We start from the raw sequence: 21,885 nt of genomic DNA, 5'->3' as shown, positions 1-21,885 counted from the left end.
GTGAGTCACTTTGTTCTTTTACAGCCAATCTGTTCAGCATCTAAAGGATCAGGGACGGCCGGATGTGTTGTTTGTGCTGTTTATTTATCTGCAGGACTGACTGTGATGAGGTTGAGAAAAGTACTGTATGGACTTTGAGTGCAGTGAGATATCAACCAACAGGGACCTACAGACACACTGCGCTACACACAACTTGTTATGAACATGCTGTAAATGGAAAGTACATGTAATAGAGAGAGAGAGAGAGAGAGAAAGGGCAGATTCTACCCTCCATCCACATGAATGAATGCCAGTTTGGCATCTTATCTTGTTAGAATGCTATTAACACCTCAGCCATTGATAAGATAGAGTGTGTGTGTGCGTGTGTGTGTGTAAACTTCTGCACTCTCCCCCTAGGGGGCATTAGAGGTATTCCCAAAAAAAAAAGAATTTTCAGGCTCAAGAGGGTTGAATGCTGAATTGACCGCATGTATGTGGTGTTTTTCTGGCCAAAGTGTCCAATTCACCCGCCTCATATGCATTAATACGATTAACTCAAGTGGGGGACGTGTCGAATGTTCTAGAACGCTGCTTAAAATGATCTTCCTTGAGCTCTGGTAACTGCCAACTCATCCTTAGATCTTACCCACAGTAACGAAACCCCCCCCCCCCAAAAAACGAAATACTCACAACTCACAACATCCACAGGAATTTATTGTTCCCCTTTTTGAGTTACGACAATGACATAGAATAAACACACGAGACCAAACTCCACAACTCAGTGGAAAATAACACCTATCCTTTGGTTGTACGTTCCCCGACGCGATCAGAAGGAAGAAAGTATAGTGAACCGAGACGAGAGCGCTCTAACAATCATGCATCGACACGTCGCTAAACAAAAATACTCTGTACAGCATATTCAACACCACAGAGCCGTGAAAGGCCTTCACAAGCAGAGAAGAGCAAACGTCTCCCCGGTCCTTTGTCTTATAATGATAAACGTTGATAAATGTTCAGCGGTTTTGGAACCCCCCCACCCCCACCAAAAAAAAACAAAAAAACGACCAAAACACCAAAAAAAGTAGAAGCACGAAAAGTTTTACAGCACTTAACAGTTACCACCTCGGAGTCGCCGGGGTTGTTCGCGTCCAGAAGTGCAGGTGGCAAGAGTGGCGTCGAGACGTCTTCTTCTCCTCCAAAATAATTTAGATACAAAGGTTGATATAGGTCCACCAAGAGGTCGTCCTCACCGCCTCCCTACGCTCATACAGACGGGGCGAATAGAGTCTGTGCGGGATATACGTACTGCATTTCACGAAATACGGGATGAGGTATGATTAAAAAGCTTTAAGATGATAAAGCCGAAGTCGATTTAATTCCGACGAATAAAATAGGACGAATTTGAGTCACAGTGTGGAATTACACACGATTTCAAAGGAATTCCCCTCTTAATTTCAGTCGGCAAAGCTGAAGGACACTTCACATTTTCCGTCATTTCCTCTCTCAAGCGCCACTCACTCATCCTTTCCGCGACGAGGCGCAGGACGTTTGAGCGCGGCGGGAGTTGAAAACTCCAGGCGTTTTTTTTTTGTTGTTTTTTTTTTTAATGTCAGTAGTTGTAGTGAAGTTGGGGGAGCAGCATTTTCCCACGCCCTGTTGGCGGTTTAGGACTCCTCGTCGGTGGCACTGGGGGAACGTTCCTGAGAAGGAGGAGAGGAAGTGTTCATTTGAAGCAGATAACCACATGCAGGGGGTCTGCAGGTACATCTCAAGACCGTTTTAAGTCAAATTTTAATTGAACTTATGACTTTTTTTGACAAATGACCATGACTGTGTCCATGACTCTTATTCAGTCAAATACTACAGATAAGTACTGTATAGTTGGTAAAGGGCAGAGGTAAGTATTTGGCAGAAACAGGGCAGGACAGTACAAGGAGTTTTTTGGATTTGTCTCTACAGTAAAGTATGAAGGTAAGTATGAAGTGAGTTGGGTTCAGAAGAACTTTGGCCTAATAAATAAATAGATGAATAAAATCAGACAAAAAGACCATGAGAGAAAATCAGACCCTCCAAAAGACTTTAAAGATCAAATAATTGTTAAAAAAATAATAATAATAATAATTTAAATGGACCTGTAGGCACCCAGTAAAGGAAGTCAACAGCATGAGAGTCGTCCTTGAAACTCCGATGGAAACACAGTCGTGCACGGTACAGACACAGGCAGAGGTCAACACTTAGCTCAGCACACCTTCTTTTTACATGCACACACACTCAGTGACGCACCTCCTCCTGCTCATCCTCGGTGTCGTCGTCGCTGACCACGGGTTTGGCTCTGGTGCGTCCCGTCCTCCTGCTGCGGCCCTTCCCCCGCTCTGCCGCCTTCTCCCTGCGGCTCAGACGGATCTTCACCTTCACAGAACGGGCTGCAGAGGACACGGACACGCACAAAAAAAACATGGTTCAACCATGAGAAAATCCACCCTGACAGAGTTCTCCACTATGCAGATTATGATGAGCCCGCGGCCGCAAAACCTGCACTTCCTTGTGGTTATTCTTAACCAGGTGAGGAGTGAAGGCGTATGATTGATTGATTGTTCGCTAGTGATAAGTTATCAATACACCCGGGTAAAGTACTGAAACCTTTTTTTTCCCAAACTGTTGGGTTGACTCCCAACAGAATTCAGAATCAACAGTTAAATTAAAACCACTAAAATACCATTTATACAACGCTTGTGAACTGGAACATATGGTCAAAGATCAGTATACCCGGCGATAAGTTGTTGGCAGTTAATTTTGCGCTTTTTAAAAAGTTTGTAGAGCTTTTCATCTCTCTTACCCAGATTCAGACGAGAAGGCTGATACCAATTTCATCCTTGTGTGTCCAGTAGTGAGATAGCGACGGGCTGCATGCTAACTGTGTAAGCTCAGTGCATGGCTGCAGATGGGATCAACTAGCCTAGTTCGTGTGAAAAATCGAGAAATACACCTTCCAGCATCTCAGAAGCTGGGATATTAAGTAATAGATCGAAAAATAAAAACCTAAAAACAACATCTTACTTATTTTTAATGCAGACACATTCGGAACTGTTTTTGACCAGTGATTATCTTCTGAATCTGGGAAAAATATACAAACATATACGTAATAAATACATTTCCCAGTATCAGTTTTAAGAGGTTTTCTACCGGTATTAGTTTTATACTTAGTTTACATTTGTTTTTAATATTACCACCAGTGGTAGCTGAGGGTTTTTTATTCTAATGCATTTATAAATAGACAATGGAAAATTAATATTTTGCATAGAAGGAAGTGATTTTTGACAAGTGCAATGTAAAATGAAAGCATGAAGTAACCTGATGCTGCTAGCAGCGCACTTTCAAACAGTTCCTTTCTAAATGAAAGGCAGCTGACATTCATGTATTTTGATTTGAGTGGAAAAAAAAAATGTATATAAAACCTACACTACATGTTTTATAATCGTGAAAAAGGGCTAATGCGCACCAAGTGGCACATAAAGTGAAGTCCTACTTTGCTTACGTCACTCAGCTCAGAGATCAGATCAAAAGCAAGGTGCAGTGAACCTCATGTCAGTCATGGTCTGTGATGGTTTCCCATCTGGGTTTGCAGCGCTTCTCTACAGACACACTCACACTCACGCTCTGACTCGGAGCCTTCCTCCTGCTCCTCCTCGTCCTCCTCGCTGTCCTCCCCCTCGCTCTCCTCCTCCTTCTCGATCTTCTGCCTCAGGCTGGTGAACACCGACTGCAGCACGATGGAGTCCTCGTAGATCTGCGCAAACACACGATCTCCCAACACTTTAACGCAACACTTTATTATGAGCATGGCTTTAAGTGCACAGATCAAATAATACTTTGTTTACTAACAAGTTAGAACTCGTGTCTGAACGTGAAGCCAGACAGCATTGTGTCTCACTTTTCACAGGTAACTCAGTGAGACCACGGATCAACTTGTTCAGCCTCCTTTCAGGTTGTACCAGCACATTTAGAAAGATAATTACAGCGTTTGTTGGTTTGCCGGTAATAAACAGGCGGCTCGATTCATGCGTGCGCGCCGCGCTTGTGAATTGTTATTTTAAAGGCTGGTAATTATGTTTTGTATTTATCTGTTATGTAGCACAGTTTTAACAATGTTAATTCTTTCTCTCTTCTTTCTCAGCACTGGACACCAAACCATTTTCTGATGCCCCAAGAACATATATTTAAAAAATAAAATTCATATCATAAACGTGCAAAGATTAGTCGACTAATGGCTTGAACTGACGACTAACAGTCGACTAGGAAAATCTTCATTCGGGGCCTAGGTAAAACCCAACTGGATTAAATGAAGCGTAGCTCGCGGCGCTAGTTCTGTCAGACAACTAGACGGCGCCACCCGCTTCCACTCCTTTATCGGTGGCACAATTTCAGCAGCCAATCCCTCCGGTCCTACCCGCTTCGCTGCCTGCTTCGCTCCCTCCACTCCTATATTTCCAGCTCACTATGTATGCCTCTGTCTGCTGTACACCTCGCCAGGAGCGATGAGCAGTAGAGCCCGGACGCCAAACCTCAGACGATGCAAAACAGCGACAGATCATTTCAAAGTAAATCTAAGAGTTTTCTCCCAGGGGAGAGCCTGGGATCGAATCTTCCGATCAATAGACGACCCGCTCCGCCTCCGGGGCCGCTGCCCCTTCGCTTGTCGTAGCGCTACGTCTCACCAGCGAGCCCTCCAGGTTGAAGGTCTGAGCGTTCTGGAAGAGCAGCATGACGTCCCTCTCCAGGTCGGACAGGCTGCGGTACCGGTGGCCGCGGATCCTCTCCTGCGTCGCACGGAGCAGAAAGGCTGTTTGAACGACCGCATCTCCGATGGATCGCGTGCGCCTGCTCGTTTGTCGGCTTGAAACGAACGGCTGGAGAGGCGCCCTTGCATGCACCCACCTTGATCTTCCTGAAGTCAACAGGCTTGCGGATGAGCTCGTAGTACTCTGGAAGCTCTTTTCGAGACGGCAGCTGAATGAACACCTCGCTCAGCTGGCGTCCGCTGGCGCTGCATGAGGTGACATCATCGAAAGGGGACAAAAATATGTAAATCCTGTCTCGTATATCCTGCGCTGCGTCCCAAATGGGCTACCAGAATGCTATTTAGTACGCCAAATAAGTGTTGAGTATGTCTGAATGAAACTGTAGTATGCGACAATTCTGCATTTGTCTTTTTTAGAACAATTTTTACGTTTATTTCGTTTAATGCATTTTTGTGACTGTGGCGATTCTAAAAGAAGAACCCCCGAAAAAAAGCTGCTGCAGAGAAACATTTTTAAAAAAGCGCCTTAAATATGACAAACTTTGACGATTTCAAGGACGGCGACTCTCCGGCTCCTGAATCCCCCACCTGTCCTTATACTTGATGACGGCGTCCACGATCTTCTTCATCTTCTTGGTGAGCGTGGGGGGGTTGGGGGAGAGCTTCTCCGTGGGGGGTCGCCCCCTCTTCCTCTGTCGCTTTCCCTCGTCGTCTTTGTCACCCCGGCTGCGGCCCCCGGAGGAGGAGGAGGGTCCCGGGAGGTCCGGGTCGCGGTCCCTCTTCCTCTTGCGCGTGGTCTTCTTGTGACGGACCTCCTCCTCGATCTCCTCCAGCGTGCCCTCCTCAATCGCCTGCAGCAGAGAACCCAAAATGCCGAGCTGAATGGTGAATTAAATCTTACTAAACGGGCGCAGAAATGCAGTTAAAAGGCGCGACTTCTGATTAAACACTTCTTATCAGGGATTTGTGGGTTTTAGTAAAAGTTATTAATAAACCAGAAGTTCTTTCAACCACATCCTGAATACATTGTTGGACTTAATCTTAAACTTAGCATTCTAAGCATACTAAACCTGAAGAACTTTCCAACTATTTATGGTATTACATATAATATGATAGAATTAGAAATGGCACTGATCTGATACCCAATATCTGTATTGGAAAAAAAACAAAACAATCAGATGCAACAAGTGTAGCCTGAAATATCACAGAAATGCTTTTCCACAAATAAATGTAAATAGGACCATGTGACACAGGAAATATCTTTGTTTTAAATGCTCTAAGTTGCACTTCCAGTGATATTTATTTTTTAAAGAGTTAAAGAGTTGAATAAAGAGTTGAATAAAACAAAGCAGTGGTTTTGTACAAGTCATGTTGTTGGTGGTTTCTTTATCTTTATTTCTATTTTTATATTTCTATAAGCTAGTAAGTGCTTTTAGACAATTTTAAGTGACGTGCATCAATAAAAATAGCAAATTTAAAGATTAAATATCAGAAGAAAATAACACATTGGTAATGGCACTATTCAAGACATTTGTGATTTTAGTATCGCAAAATAATAATTAGTACTGTGCCACATCTATATGCAATAAATAGAACATATGATGACTTCTAAACGCTTATTTCAGAAACCCTTACAATTATTCAGAGTATGTAATTATCACCATCATCAGCAAAAGTGCAGAGCCCTAAAAGAAAATTCCAAATGAAAAACCACACTCCAACTCTCTAACTCTATCTCCCCTCCCCTGTGGCCCTTTTCCGCCTCGACCGCCTCTATCGCTGACCTTGAGCCACTGCTTCTCTGTGAGGGAGTCGCTGTAGTCCACCTCCTTGCGCTGGCGGGAGCCGCGTCCGAACATCTTCTCCTCCTCCTCCTCGCAGGTCAGCCGCTCCACCTCGGCGTCGTCCTTCATGATCCAGGTGGGGAGCTCGTCCTCCTCCATCAGACGAGGCTTGCGCCGCGGGTTGCGGGCGTCCTCACGCCGCCGGTCCAGGTCCATACGCTGGGATGTAGGTAAATATATAAAAAAAATGTTTTTCTTTGCCTGTTCGAAAAAGCAAAGAACCTCACCACCCCCCTCCCAGGTGGTTCAACGACAACAACTTTGTACAAAGGAACAGCTTGGTCGAAGCTCAGCTAAGATTTAAACATTCAAACATTTACTTTAGCAGATTTCTCTGGCTAAAGTTATATATATATATATACTACATTTTTTTTTAAATATAAAGTAAAATTAAAATAAGAGAATGAGCATTGAATATGACAGAAACATAGGATTTTGAAAACATCCAAACATAATCAAACATAAAAGAAAAAAAATTTAAAGATAAAAATAATAATTAAATAAATAAATATAGCTGCAGGCAGCAATACACGGGGGCCAGTTTATTTGTTTTAGGCACGTGTTACATTTTTTGTTTTTTGTGTAATGCAACGAAATATACTGAACTTATAAACATAAAGTAGTTATGTCCAGGTAATTTCACTTATCAAACTTTCATGGCATTATGTATGAAGTATTCCATTGCAACCAGACGTCAACCATTGATTTTAAGTTGTAATGTGACATAAGTATATGACAAGTAAAGTTTAATAGATTACTTGTCTATATTGTAATGCAGACAACGTTAATGGAGCTTTAACATTTATTTTGTATTAGAATTATTACAGAAGAATAGGTCAATATTACAAACACTTTCTGCCATTTCATTAAACTCTGTCAACGTTAGGTATAGGAAAATGTTTATACATGATGTTTATTAAAAAATATATATTTTATTTTTTACTTTAAACTACATCTTGTCATTGCTATAATTTACCTTATTGCATTGAAGTACATCCAGAGTATCAGTGACGGTATTTACGACAATTTATGATAACAATTAACACCGTTTATTTGTTGAATTTTTTCCTTGGATCACATTTTCAGTAAGTTCTGTTTCCATGAAATACAAAAACGTTTTGACATTTCTATGGGTAGTTATCATTGCACGGCTTCCATTTTAAACCACAAGATGCTTGAGACATACTGGTTTAAACGACACCTCAACCGTGCGCGTAGGTTCTGCCGAAGTGCGTTTTCCACATAGTTTTAACCAGCTTGGACATATTTTGGCGTGAAATGCATTCGATTGTCAATAAAATTTGGTCGGATTGTCGCTAATATCTGCTCCGTATTGGGATCACTTTGGATGAAACTTCAAACACAAGGTGTTTGTGACAACGTGGTTCAAACAAGACGTCATCCCGTATCTGCCGAAGTTTGTGTTCCAGATAATTATAGATTTAAAAATTATGAGAATTTTCGGGCTGGACCCCTAATAATAATAATAATAACAACAACAATAATAATAATAACAATAATAATAAATAAACAATTAATTGTATTAATTAATTATAGGAAATAAAGACATCTTCAGTGGCTTTTTCAAATTCGGATTTATATTATTTGCAAAACGTAGTTATTTTCTTATTGTTTAAAAGACAGAGATATTTTGGGAGTGATTCAATCATAAAATCGGAAGTTACAGAAATAAAATGTACACTTGATGATGAGAATGAGGTTTGTGAAACTGGTATATATGAAATGTATGCATTGTAATTCACAGATGTATTTGCAACACACACACACACACAGGAATAAATGAATTAACAAAGTAACACACACACACACACTGACCATGAAGTGGTCGAACTCCTCCTCACTCCTGGCGATCATTTGGTTGACGGTTTCATCGTCTGGGACCTCGTCCTCCTCCTAAACACCCAAAATACACACACCCAAAATACACAAACACAAGCACGCACACACACACACACACACACACACACACACACACACACACACACACACACACACACACACACACACACACACACACACACACACACACACACACACACACACACACACACACACACACACACACACTCACACACACACACCAGCGAAGAAAACCCCCACAACAGATTCAACATGGCTTTTGGAATGTGAATAACCAATTCTGCTGGTGTGTAGTGCAGTCCGGAACAAACGCACACACGCAGGCTCACACACACGTCCTGGCTGCAGACCTCGTCTTGCTCCTCGTGCTCCAGGATGGCCTGCAGGAAGGCCCTGCGCTCGTGGCTGGAGGATTTCTGGTCAAACATGCCCGCCTGGATCACCTTCTGGTCCACATTCAGCTTGTACTTGGCGGCTGCCAGGATTTTCTCCTCCACGCTGTTGACGGTGCAGAGGCGCAGCACTCGCACCTCGTTCTGCTGCCCGATGCGGTGGGCTCGGTCCTGGGCCTGCAGGTCCTGGATGCAGAGGAGGAGGAAACGCGGTTATGCTGCGTCGGCAACTTTGGATTGAAAGAGATACTTTACACTGTCAAGAATGTTGAACATGAATGTTTTAATAGGTTTTTCCCAACAAAAATCTTTCAGAAAGTATAACAAATGTCTTAAGGGCTATTCTACACGTCTACTCTCATAGAAAAAGCACGGTTTTGAAAATATGCAAATTGGATAGATACATTAGCTCAGTGTGAATGTCTGAGTTTGCCTTAAAAAAAAGAACCGTATTTTTGAATACGGTTATTCATATGCTTACTTATATCTCATTAACGCCATTACTGCCACTCCATCGTTGATATTTTGACAGAAAATATAATCTCACTTTCTTTGTATGTAAACAACCCCCCTCCCCCAACCTGGTGCGGGTTCCAGTCCGAGTCAAAGATGACCACCGTGTCGGCGGATTGCAGGTTGAGACCCAGGCCGCCCGCTCGGGTGCTGAGGAGAAAGATGAAATTCTGCGACTCAGGGTCGTTGAACGTCTTCAACAGCATCCCTCGATCCTCGGCCTTAGTGGTGCCTAAGAGGACAGGAAGGCGGACAGGGAGTTGAGATGAAATTAAGAGAAAGGCGGGGGGGGGAAACATTACCCGAGATCAATATTTGAAGGAAGGAAGAAAGACAAAATACAAAAGGAAAGTAAAGAAAAATATTAAATCGAAAAAAAGAACCCCCCCCCAGCATGTTTACATGATTTAAAAAAAATGCCTGCAGGATTGTGTTTTTTTGTCTGTACTAATTAATATAATGTGTTATTACCGGTGAATCAGACTAATTTGGTCAAACAGTTAATAGCTACGAAAGGGTTTGCCTCAATTAATGTTTGATTTAGCTTTATTTCACAGTTTTCGGCTACAGTAACATTGGTCACAGTTATGAGACCTCGGATGGAATTACTTTATGTGCAGGGTTGCCAGGTCATAGGTCCAGAAGAATACTCAAACCCCTCCTACAGAAAGATCAGTCCAATTAGACGGGAGAACTACAAAGCTGGCAACCCTTCCACCTAGTTGGACACGTACATGGACACAAAACACAGCGACTGAAACCTTCTGACCATCGAGACGCAGGTATTTGAAGTTGCGGTAGGCAAAGTAGTCCTCCATGATGGTCATGAGCGAGGTCATCTGACAGAAGAGCAGCACCTTGTGGTTGGTGGCTCTCAGCTTTGGCAGGATGCGGTCCAGCACCTCAAACTTCCCAGACGCCCGATACAGGTCAAGACTGACATGAGGGAAGGTGGGGTGGGTGGGGTGGGTGGATAGATGGATAGATGGATAGATGGATAGATAGAAATATGAAAAAAGAAAATGGCAATATATGGAAAATTTGGTAAATGTACAATAAACCTCATAGTTAATTGTACCCAACAAGAAATCTGCCAATATACATCAAACTTAATGATAAACAACAGATAACCTTAAAATAACAGAAAAGACCTGAAAAATAAAAAGTCATGTCCAAAATTGGAATATACGGCCCTAGACAATAATGTCTGAAATAAACAGTGAAGCAGAAAGATTAATAAACATCTATAATATAATAAACCTGACATTAAATATAACAAACAAAGAAATAATGTTTTTTTTGAGGAATGAATTCATTTTTATTTACAGATGTATTTCTTTACCTGCATAGTTCTGCCCTAATATAGAATGCCTGTTATAAGGATGGAAATGACATACTTACCCCTGGACTATCCCACCCGAAAATCCTAAATGCTCAGAAAAGGATTCCTGCAAACACACACGCAAAAGTGAGGAATTGATTTAATGCCTTCTCTTGTCTCCCAGTCGGAGCAGCGAGAGAGAAGGCAGCGGTGAGGTGTGGTACCTCGATCTGCTGGAACATGTAGGGGTGGTTACAGATCTTCCTCAGCTGCATGATGGTGTTCATCAGGGTCTTGGTGCCTCCTTTCCCCTGAAAAACAATTCCAAACGATGAGTGCGACTACAAAATCAACGGAGACGTTTCCTTTGAGGAACGACAAACAAGGAGAGGCTTTCAAATCTGGCCCCCCCCGCCCCTTCCATGGAAATACCTTCTTGTCTTTCTCCGAGCCGTCGGTCAGCAGGACACCCTTGGCCTGCATGTGTCGGTACAACACCCGCTGGAGAGAGGACATGTCGCATTTGATCACATATTCCACCTGAGAGGGAGAGAGAGGAGGGAAAGAAAGAGTTGAAGTCAGCATCTTTTGTCAGTGGTAGGACGTGGGACTCACCACAAACCTTTTTTGACTGTAAAGTTCTGACACTTCCTTCACATGCACTTAAGAAATCTCCGTTAATGCATCTTCAACACGACTAAGACAAGGCCCAGCTCGTCATTGGATCCAATTAATTAGTTATATTTTCCAATTCAAATTCAGGAAACTTGGCAAAATCTCACGATAAACCCGAGACTATCCGCTTTGCCGACAGAACACGAAATGTTGCTGCAATCTGCATGTGAACTTATTCCCACTCCCAGGGTCAGAAGCTCATGTGTTTGGCCTTCATGAGGCCTATGGAACCCATTTTATCCAGCTGGTGTATGGTGATGGGGAAGCCATGCCTTCTCTGGGAGCTGAGCCTCCACCTCCTTCTTCAGCCGGCGTAGCAGGAAGGGGCGGAGGACCTTGTGGAGACGGCGGATGATAAGGATGGTCTCCTCCTCGTTTAGGTCCACCTGAAGAGAGGCAAAGGAAGATGACCTCAGATGGGCCTTCCCCAAAACATTTGAACCTCCGGGAGAGACGCTGACTCTTTCCAGCAGGTGGTGTCGTCTCGTCCAAATGCAGGAGGCATTTCGGGCAGGTCCGGGTACTTTACACGCTTTACAACAACAAGGACTGAATGTAAAGGGCAGAGCCTCTGTTCACCTTCTCTCCCGTCATGGCGAAAGGAGCGTTGAACCACTGCTCGAAGGTGATGCAGCTCTTGAAGATGGTCGGCAGCAGGAAGTTGAGCAGCGCCCAGAGCTCGGGCAGCTTGTTCTGCAGCGGTGTGCCGGTCAGCAGCACCCGGCGGGGGGCCAGGTAGTGGGTGTTGAGCACCTGGGTCAGCTTGCAGTGGTGGTTCTTCATACGGTGGCCCTCGTCCACGATCATGTACTTCCAGCGGATCTGGTGGTGAAGAAGGAGACAGGCAAAACCAACGTTTGCCAGAATTCCAGATCGAAACGGCTGTTGCAGCCATATTGCTTACGCCTATTCAAAACCCTCAAAAAACAATAAGCAGGAAGAGCTCTTTCCCGAAGGCGTGTTGGTAGGTTCACTTCACATCTCACCTTGGCCAGCACTTGTTTGTCCTTGATGATGTACTCGTACGTAGTGAGTAGAACGTTAAACTTGCCACTGCGCAGCTGGGGTACGAAGGCACGCCTTGCAGCAGGGGACCCCTGACGACCCACAACCCACAAACTTTAATATGCAAACAATTAAACGGCTCTGTATGTGTGTGTTGTTTATTCGTCATTCACACATTCTGGCGTGAACCTACCTTGTAGGAGACCTTCACAACAGTGGGAGCCCACTTGTCAAACTCATACACCCAGTTGGAGAGAGTTCTACGAAGGAGAGGAAAACAAGAATCCTGGACCCGTTCCTGATAGAAACGATCGTTTTTTTGGTTGAGGCTCGTGATGGGGTCGCGCTTACGAGAGAGGTACGATGATGAGGTAGGGTCCGTTGAGGCGCTTGTTCTCCATGAGGTACGTGATGAGCGCGATGGTCTGGATGGTCTTGCCCAGGCCCATCTCGTCAGCCAGGATCCCGTTCAGGTTGTTGTTGTACAGCGAGACCAGCCACTCCAGACCTTTAATCTGAGACGGAGTAAGAAACGTTGAAAGGTAAGAAGGATGTCCGGGGCAATAGCAACTCTCCTCCCGTCTTCTTCCGCCGCCCGCTCTGCACCTGGTACTGTTTCAGCTGTCCGTTTATCAGTAAGGTGGACTGTCGGTCCACCCTCTCCGTGACAGCGTGGGCCACAGAGTAGTACGACTGGAGCCCCCGAGCGAAGGCAGCGCTGCCGTACTCGTCGTCCACGTCCTGCTTCGCGTGCCTGCGGAAGAGACATGAAACACCGTAGAAACACAGTTCTTTCTGGCATTGTAAAATTTAATTCAAGGACTTTCAATTACTTTTTTTTAAGCACTACTTGTTTTCATTTTCAAGGACTTGGCTGCAACAAACAAATATAATAAATTTCAATGTCATTCTCATTCATTAAAATATAATATACTACTAGTTTCATTGTCGATTATTTATAATAGTAAATCTATTATACATTTAAAAAAATAATATTAATCTCATTGTCATCTACCACTATAAGTGTATATTTCCAACCATGCTGATTACATTTACCTGGCACAATCTACTATTTAAGCACTTCAGCACAAAAGGTGCCATTTTAAAGGTATTCCAGTACTTCAATTTAAGAGGACGGAATTCAAGCACATCACGGACATCAAGGATCTGGTAAGAACCCTGTATAACTAAACAAATACTTCAAAATAATGTTAAAATCACACGCTATAAAAAAACGACAGTTACTATAGTAGTAGTTGCTCACTCTATGATGTGCCGGACGTCCACCTCAGACACATCCTCGCAGTCGGGGTCTGGGATAGTCTTCTTCTCCACCGGAGTGGCTGACGGCTGCGGCTCCTCCTCTTCCTCCTTCCAGTGACGAGTGCCAAACACGAGTCAGTCAGCCGGTAAAGACATTTCTGGATGTCTCATAAAAAAACTCAAATCAAGGCAAATCCGCTTTCTGGGTCTACTCACCTCGTCCTCCTCCTCCTCCTCACTGTCTTCACTGTCAGAACGGGGTGCCACCTCATAGCTGCCGAAACGTCAGATTCATCAGGACAGCTTGCTCAGCGGCATTGACCATTGAACCCACTTTAACCCGAAAACCCCAGCAATGAACAATAACAGTCCCCAACAAATTGTTTCCGTTATGGCGTGCTGTATGTATAAAACTTTCACAATGATGTCATTTATTTCAGACAATGTAGGGTTAATGGCAACTGGTCATTGTCTATACTGCTTTCATAATGGAACACAGTAGCCATTAATGTTATATGCTCAATTTTACACCCTGTGATATAACTGTAACCGGTATGCAGTGTGTACGGTGAGTAACCTTGATCTGAGACCTATCTTGATGTGACACCTTGGCCCCAGTCAACCGGTCTTACCCAGGGTTCATCTCCAGCCAGGTCTCCAGCTGCCCGGCTTTGGGAGCGTCCACCCCCGTCAGGATGTTTCCACTGTCCACGTGGATGACCTTCACTGGCAGGTCGCTCATCTGGCTGCTCTCATCCAGAGGCTGCAGGGGGCGACAGCATTGGGGATCAGTTGGAGATTCCAGATATACTGCACGTATAATATAATGTATATACCGCTTAATATATAATAATAACTATAATGTATAGTTCTCATCAGCCCCGAGGTTCAGCCCAGTTATCTCCTCATCAGCCTACGGCTTGGTGTGTTGCATGAATTAAATAGCTACAAGCTCACTCCATTTGGATTCCATTGAGCCCACAGGAAAAAAGACCACAGGAAAAACGGCAAACTTATTGTGCTTTGTGGTTTCAATTCAGTTGACATTAAATCTGTGATTATAGGGGCCCTGAAAAGCCGGATCGGAACACCCCTGCGAGGAAGGTGGTATCAATTGTAATACCCCAGAGGTAGCGCCTGGTAACAATCAAAGATGATATTGCTGCAGCTACTATAAATACTACTCACCTCTCCATCTGGCCCCAGCGCAGGGGTCTGGCCCTCAGCATTCTCCAGCTGTAAGATGATATGATAAATTGTACTCTAGGACTCTAAAATACAACTCACACGTGTCGTTGTCACCAAACCAATAACTGTAGTCGTTTTTTAAGAAAAAGAAAAAAGCATCCATGTCTGATACCTTCTTCTTTTTCTTCTTCTTCTTCTTCTCCTTGAGGGCCTGCACGGCCTTGTGGGCTCGGACCAGCTCGGTCAGGTTGGCAACATACTCGTCTGTCTGCTGCAGAAGGTAGGCCAGACGCTTGTCCTTCTTCTGATCAATGAGCTTACGGTATCCCTCCTCATCCTCGGCCTGGGAACACCAACACATACTGTACAGCTTGCGCCTGTGTATGCACTTACATGTGGGGACTACTTTCATCAATTTGATGTTAGCGGGTCAGTCATTTCCTAATATCATCATGATAACAATGTAATAAACTCTCCCCCTCCCCGTACCATAAGCCTCCTCATCCTCTCCTTCTCGATTCGCTCATTCTCCTTCTTCTGCTCGCGCTCGGTGTTGGCGTGGTAGGTGGACACAGCTTTGGTCAGCTTCTGGATCTTGCCCGTGATGGAGCGGTGGTACTCCTTGAAGTCTTTTGCGTGCGCCAGGATGCTGTTGAGGTACTCCTGGAATTATGGTGGTGTGGGGTCACAGTTGTTAAAAAGGGAACAAAAACAGTGGATGTTGTGGATAGAGTGCGTTTGGATGGACTAAGGGGACCGAACGGAACCTGGTGCTTCTGTCTGCGTTTGCGCTCCTGCTCGATCTTCTGCTGCTTCTCCAGTTTCTCGGTGATGCGGGCCTCTCGCAGGGACTGGCGCTTGCTGCGCTTGTAGGCCTTGGCGTCCAGGGCGGTCTCCAGAGCCGTGTCACGACGCATGCACACCACCACTTCTTGCCGCAACTGCGGGGAAGCACGCACATGCGCGCACGCGCACGCGCACGCACACACACACACACACACACACACACACACACACACACACACACACACACACACTCACTCATTGAGTCATTGACCGATCATTTTCACTTCTACAATTATCGTCCTTTATTGTTTTGGATAAGTGGACACAGTTGCACCTACCTGCCTCTGGAAGTTGAGCAGTCGGAGGGCTTTGAGTTCTATCGTAGCTTTGGTGCGGAGATCGCCGGCCAAAGAGCCTGGTAGGTTTTCCAATTCAGCGATGCGATGGGTGATACGAGCCTGCAACCTGGGAGAGCGAAGGGAATGGGAATGGCGTGCATTTACAATTTATACATATGAATGACATAAATGATACATATGCATGTCGATTATACTGTACATTAATAATCTCATCTGGTAGTATATTTATATTGTAAAATCCTTCACTATGGTCATAGTCAGATTAAAATTGCCAAAAATGTAATTGGCCTATATCATCCTCGATAGGCCATTCAAATAGTACCGTGTACCTGTACTCTCTCTCCTGCAGTATCTCCACTGGGTCGAGGCCACAGGGTTTCTGGATGGGAGTGATGCGGTTCTGCTTGGCATGATGAGGCATCATGGGGGTGGGCTGCGCCGGCTGCCCGGGAGACTGAGTCTGGGGGGGCATTACCGGGGAGGCGGCAGGGGGAACCGAAGGGGGCGCGGGAGAGGGTCGGCCAGTGGGCTGAGGTGGGATGAGCTTCTGGGAGGCGTTGGAGGGGGCTGCAGCGTTCACCATGGGACCTAGAGGGAAATTCAGGGATGAAGAAGAAAGATCCATCAAATGTAAGTTCAGCCAATGGGATGCATTTTGCGATGTGTTTGACTGAAGTTTGTGCATTTGTATTGTTATTAAGAGCTAATTTTGTAAACTCCATGGACGGGCTCCATACCCTCAGGCCAAGACTTGGGAGGTCCATTAGGGTTCTGTCCCTGGATTCCTGTCGGGGCCCCTGAAGGGCCAGGTGGAGGCATGTTGGGGCCCATCAGACCTGCAGAAAAAAGACTGCAATTAATGGGATGTTAGCTAACTAAAAGATGGGGCTAGGCACTATGTTTTGATATGAAATGTATGATAAAGATACACATATACAATATTGACAAATATCACCATATTTTCTGATTAATATCATAGAATACAACTGCAGTTCATAACATTGAAAGTATAATTGAAAGTATATTTCACTTATAATTCAGACCCTATACTGCATGAAATATTAGGTCCTATTGTCTCTTTAATATTAATGTAAACTGCAAAACGTATGATATGATAACTATGAAAACCTAGATAGACCTTCCTGATCTTTAAAAACAACTAAAAATCTTATACCACACCAATACCACTAGCCCTCAACCAGCCTCACCATGAGCTCTGCTGTAGCCTGAAACCAAGGCTCCTGGTCCAGAGCCTGGACCTGCTGGCCCCCCACCTGGCCCGCCTCCAGCTCCAGGAGCCAGGCTGGGCATGGGCTGCTGCTGCATTCCAGGCATAGGTCTCTTCCCTTGGACAGCCATCTGGAGGTGGTCTGGCAGGGGCTGCCCGCGGGCCAGCATCTTGTATGCCATGATCTGAGCCCTGAGTTGGTGCAGCTGGTTCTGGTTGAAGGGAGTGGGACCTCCAGGGCCGACAGGACCCCCAGGACCAATAGGGCCACCAGATCCTAAGCCAGGTCCAAGGCTAGGACCACCGGACCCCAGACTTGGGCCAGGGCTAGGGCCTGGTCCAGTACTACCAGCAGGTCCAGGTCGGTTACCGGGACCCATGGTCTGTGGGTCTCCACTGGGGCCATCTAAGGTTGAAGAACCAGAACTGGGACCACCAGAGGAAGATGAGGAAGCTGAAGATGGTATTAGTGGGCCAGAGGGAGGACCATTTGAGGGGCTCGAGTGGTCAGAGCCACCGAGTGGAGAGTGGTAGCCTAGATCAGATGGGCAGACAGACAGAGAGAAAGAAAGAAATATGGTGTAAGACTAGGGAGAGGACAGGGTATAACGCACTTTATGCCTGAGCTTGTGAGTGACTCATCTGAAGATTTAAAGACAAGCCAGTGAGGCAGCCAGGGACACAAGACTTACTCATACAACGGTATTAGAGGTCAACCAACATGTGCTTTGTTATATTTACAAACAAATTCTCAAAGCTGCAGTATTGCAATATACAGTACTAATCCTGTCTAATCTGATGGTTTAACTTGTAGGCTGTTGTTTTTCAACCCAGGGCCTATTGAAACATCTTGCACCATCTTTTACAGATAACGGTTATATTATGCACAAGACTCATGCGTCTTTCTTTTTAGCAGCCAAACTTTGCAACATCTATGAGACGTGGAATGAAGAAAAAACACCTGAGCCTATCCTTTCAAGGCCTGTGCCGACTGAGCTGAAGCAAAAAGTCCGACTGAAAGGAGTTACCACCTGGTTGTTTTGTTTGTCTTTCCTCTGTTGACACGTTCGGTCTTGCTGGAGTCTGATGTAGTTTGGTTTGGTTTCCTGTATTTAGACATTTTTCCATCAGACTGGTATTTGGTAATAAACCCTCGATGCCAAAGCTGAGCCCACCTACGAGCAGGTGTGGCCTGGTTCTGAAAGGCTGCCTTGCACCATTGTATAACTAGCTTCAGAGGCCATGAAATACACTCCAGGCACACTCAGCCTTTCTTTACTAGACAAGCTAGACATAAGAATTAAATATTGACGGGTTTCACAATTCTGACAATGATGAAAAACACATGTTTTCCCCCTACCTTGGGAATGTTGATCCAGCGGGCTGGGAGGGGGACCCATGCCAGTGTGTCCGCCCTGCCTCATGGTCAACCCCTTCATTTGGCCGAACCGGCCCTCGTCACTCATACCCTTCTCATGCATTCCCTCCATTGGCTAAGAGAAACACATCCCAACAGTTGGGAACTACATCAGTGGAATTCCAGAAAATGTAATAGTAGTAATGGATTCAGACATGAAATTTCTTTGGTTGCCTGCATGCCCTACGCAGGAGTAAAATAGAATTATAAATAGCACTTCCCAACAACACATCAGGACTTTGGGCTGTGGTTGTCCTTCAGGGACAGATCGTCCCCCAGGGTGGCGACAGCGGCCAAGGAAGTAGAGCGGGTCCTGCTTCAATCCCTGGCTCCTCCTGGTAGCACGTTAAAGTGTTCTTGAGCAAGACACTGAACCCTTTAACTGCTCTCGTTGACCAGGATTGCGCCTTGCACGGCTGCTGCCGCCAACCATGTGTGAGTGTGTGTGTGAGTGGTAAGTGTGGGGCACGCTCTGTAAAGCGCTTTGAGTAGTTGCAAGATGAGAAAAAGCGCTGTATAAAGGCAGTCCATTTACCACTCTCTGCTTAACTGCATTTCCCTAACACCCAATAAATACAAATAATGGAATCTGATATCAGCCGAGACCCGGCTATAATAAAGTATTGGTAACTGAGAACATTATCACTACATAAATTTTGATACTAAGAGCCATAACAAACATCTCACTAGAGAAATGTGACTTATTCTGCTTTTTGACACATACAGTAGTAGAAGCATGTTACGTGTATCTAATTGAGAACATGGATTATGTCAATTGTTATTTTACTTGGATTACACTGTCCAAGTCCATACTGTTGTATCTCTGAATTATATGTATTTGACAATGCTTAGAAGTTTAGGAATGGGTACCCCTAGAAAGAGAATTGCTGGTATTTATAACACAAAAACCACACCACTTCCAACGTGGCAGTATCATCTCAGTGTATTAGCCAGTACACAGACACACCAGGGTCTGATCATCTGATGTTATGTTAATGATTTCATTTGGTAAGGCCAACTCCAGTACTCGTAGCTGTTAAACAAACAAATTATCAACTAATTAAAAGTTAACAATCTACCACAAAAAGTCGTCAAATGTGGGTTTAAAGGCTCCAGGTACATAAATGGGGCCTCTTACTTTGTGCAGAGGATGCATGTTGTCTTGGCTGTATCCAGACGGCCCCGGCTGCGAGTGTCCCGATGTGGTGGGGCCGGGGCTGGGGCCAATCATGCTGTGAGTAGAACCCGGGGAGGGCCCGGGGCTAGGGCCCAGCATGGCTCCGGGGGAGGGTCCCGGACCCGGGGAAGGGCCAGGGCGAGGAGTGCCCCCCATGGGAGGGTCTGGAGTTGACATGACCCCAGATCTCCTGGGACACAATGGTCCTTATTGGAAAGAGAGGGTGGGCAAGAAAAGGGATGGACACATGTGGGGGGCACAGGGAAGGAGGATGATGTTTAATATTTAAAAACATCAAAATCCACAGGGAAGGAGGATGATGCTTAATTTATAAAAATAAAATAATAGCAGTTATCATAGCAGTTATCTAAAGTTTCCTGTATATGAGCATTTACTTTATTGCATTATTACCGTAATAAGACAATATACAGCATCTTAATTATTTTTTTAACAATAATTGCAGCGCAAAGGAGGTGTGCTATCTTAAGACACTCTCCAGCTAAATAACAGAATGATGCAAGTTAGATAGATATATAGATAGATACTTTATTCATCCCCAGAGGAAAATTGCGTGTTACAGCAGGACAATTCAAAACAATAGCAATAATAAATTGAGAATATAAAATGGCCATATCCAATAAACCAGAAAAAATGAAAACAAAGAGAAAGAAAAAATTGCAATATACACTTAACATAAAAAAATACCCCCCCCCCCCCCCCAAAAAAAAGGCAATATACAAATAAACAATTAACCATAAACATCTGTATCAACAATTCGCACTCAAAAACAGGAAAAATTGGAAATGTGCACACAGACACGTGAAATAACACAACAATATAATGCATGCTGTTTTGCATTGCATACATGTCTCAAAACGCGCAGCAGACGCAGGTTCCTTGACACCCCCCCCCCCCCCCCTCCCCTCCCCTGCTGCGCCGCGCCGCGCCAAACCTCTCTTTGCGCCAAATCCAGCTGCGGGGTCTGCGTCCAACCTGAATTTGAGCCAGGGCGCGCCATCAACTACAGCCCTCGGCCAGAGAGGAGCCCCTCGCACGGACCGTGGGAGGCTGTCTCGCCAAATATATATATATATATATATAGATTTTTTTTTTTTCCCAAAAAAAAGGGGAGGAGGAGGGGGGGGGCGGAGAGGGGGCGGTGGTGGAATGGCGGACTGTGCTTGTGTGCGACTGATCTACCAGCGTCAGTACGGAGCGCTCCCCGGTGAGACCCTGCGTCCCCTGGGGTCGGTCTTTTTTTTTTTGGGGGGGGGGGGGGGGGATGAAGACGCGGCGCGTGTCGCAATTAGTATACTCACGCGCTCTGTGATGTGCCGCCAAGCGTTGGTTCGTCTCGCGGAAGGCGACGTCGCTCGAGCGCCCCCCCACTCCGCGCGCCGCTCTGACCGAACGTCTAGTCACGGCTGCGCGCCAGTGCGCATGCGTGCGCAGCCAGCCAGCCCCCCCCACCCCCCCCCCCCCCCAACCAGGCTCTCTGTCCGTCGAGACCGTTTTTAAATATCTACGCAGCCTTCCACAAATGGGTGTTGTGTAAGTCGTGGCGAACGGGGTGTCACATTTATAATGGATCGCTGTTGATAGGTATTCCCCGTGGAACTATTTACCACACACACACACACACACACACACACACACACACACACACACACACACACACACACACACACACACACACACACACACACACACACACACACACACACACACACACACACACACACACACACCATAGTTCATTAAATGGACATGCGTCTCACACACATTTTTTTTTTTATGATTTTTCTTCCCACTTTGTTCTTTTGCACAGCCTTTTATAATTTCACTGCACTGTACTTGTATGGCTGCACGTGAGAAATCTTGAAATTAAATAATGTGATCTCAAAATTACCCACAAAAAAAACCCCCCAAAAAAATAAAAATCTGTCCTGCTTTATCTAGTGTCATTCTCATATGAACACAAGAGAAAACGATGCACTCGGTAGAAAAAGACTTCTACTACTGTTCGTAATATTGGTCAAACATTGAGCAGGTCAAATTT

General features: G+C 45.1%; 1 protein-coding gene across 2 annotated transcripts; it reads right to left on the bottom strand.

The window, feature by feature from the left end:
* Positions 1 to 705: 705 nt before the first annotated feature.
* smarca4b (SWI/SNF related BAF chromatin remodeling complex subunit ATPase 4b) lies at positions 706 to 20,003 on the bottom strand (the record flags this gene model as incomplete). Of its 2 annotated transcripts, none has more annotated exons than XM_079998973.1 (33): positions 706 to 1,679; positions 2,263 to 2,402; positions 3,634 to 3,766; positions 4,695 to 4,796; positions 4,915 to 5,023; positions 5,366 to 5,628; positions 6,562 to 6,780; positions 8,458 to 8,535; positions 8,820 to 9,080; positions 9,476 to 9,639; positions 10,177 to 10,343; positions 10,809 to 10,855; positions 10,953 to 11,039; positions 11,161 to 11,268; positions 11,676 to 11,789; positions 11,983 to 12,225; positions 12,390 to 12,500; positions 12,602 to 12,668; positions 12,760 to 12,923; positions 13,015 to 13,162; positions 13,673 to 13,779; positions 13,888 to 13,945; positions 14,304 to 14,434; positions 14,860 to 14,907; positions 15,032 to 15,202; positions 15,349 to 15,522; positions 15,627 to 15,800; positions 15,984 to 16,110; positions 16,334 to 16,592; positions 16,742 to 16,840; positions 17,213 to 17,767; positions 18,593 to 18,725; positions 19,788 to 20,003. In XM_079998973.1, the coding sequence occupies 33 exons, from the start codon at positions 20,001 to 20,003 to the stop codon at positions 1,644 to 1,646; spliced, it is 5,013 nt and encodes a 1,670-aa protein (XP_079855099.1). In that variant the 3' UTR covers positions 706 to 1,643. The 2 variants fall into 2 exon arrangements, with proteins under 2 accessions (XP_079855099.1, XP_079855100.1); XM_079998974.1 differs by having other exon boundaries at positions 8,853 to 9,080.
* Positions 20,004 to 21,885: the final 1,882 nt, after the last annotated feature.

This window comes from Zeus faber, assembly GCF_960531495.2.
Source record: "Zeus faber genome assembly, chromosome: 4".
Lineage (NCBI taxonomy): Eukaryota > Metazoa > Chordata > Actinopteri > Zeiformes > Zeidae > Zeus > Zeus faber.
This window is presented reverse-complemented; position numbering and strand designations above follow the sequence as displayed.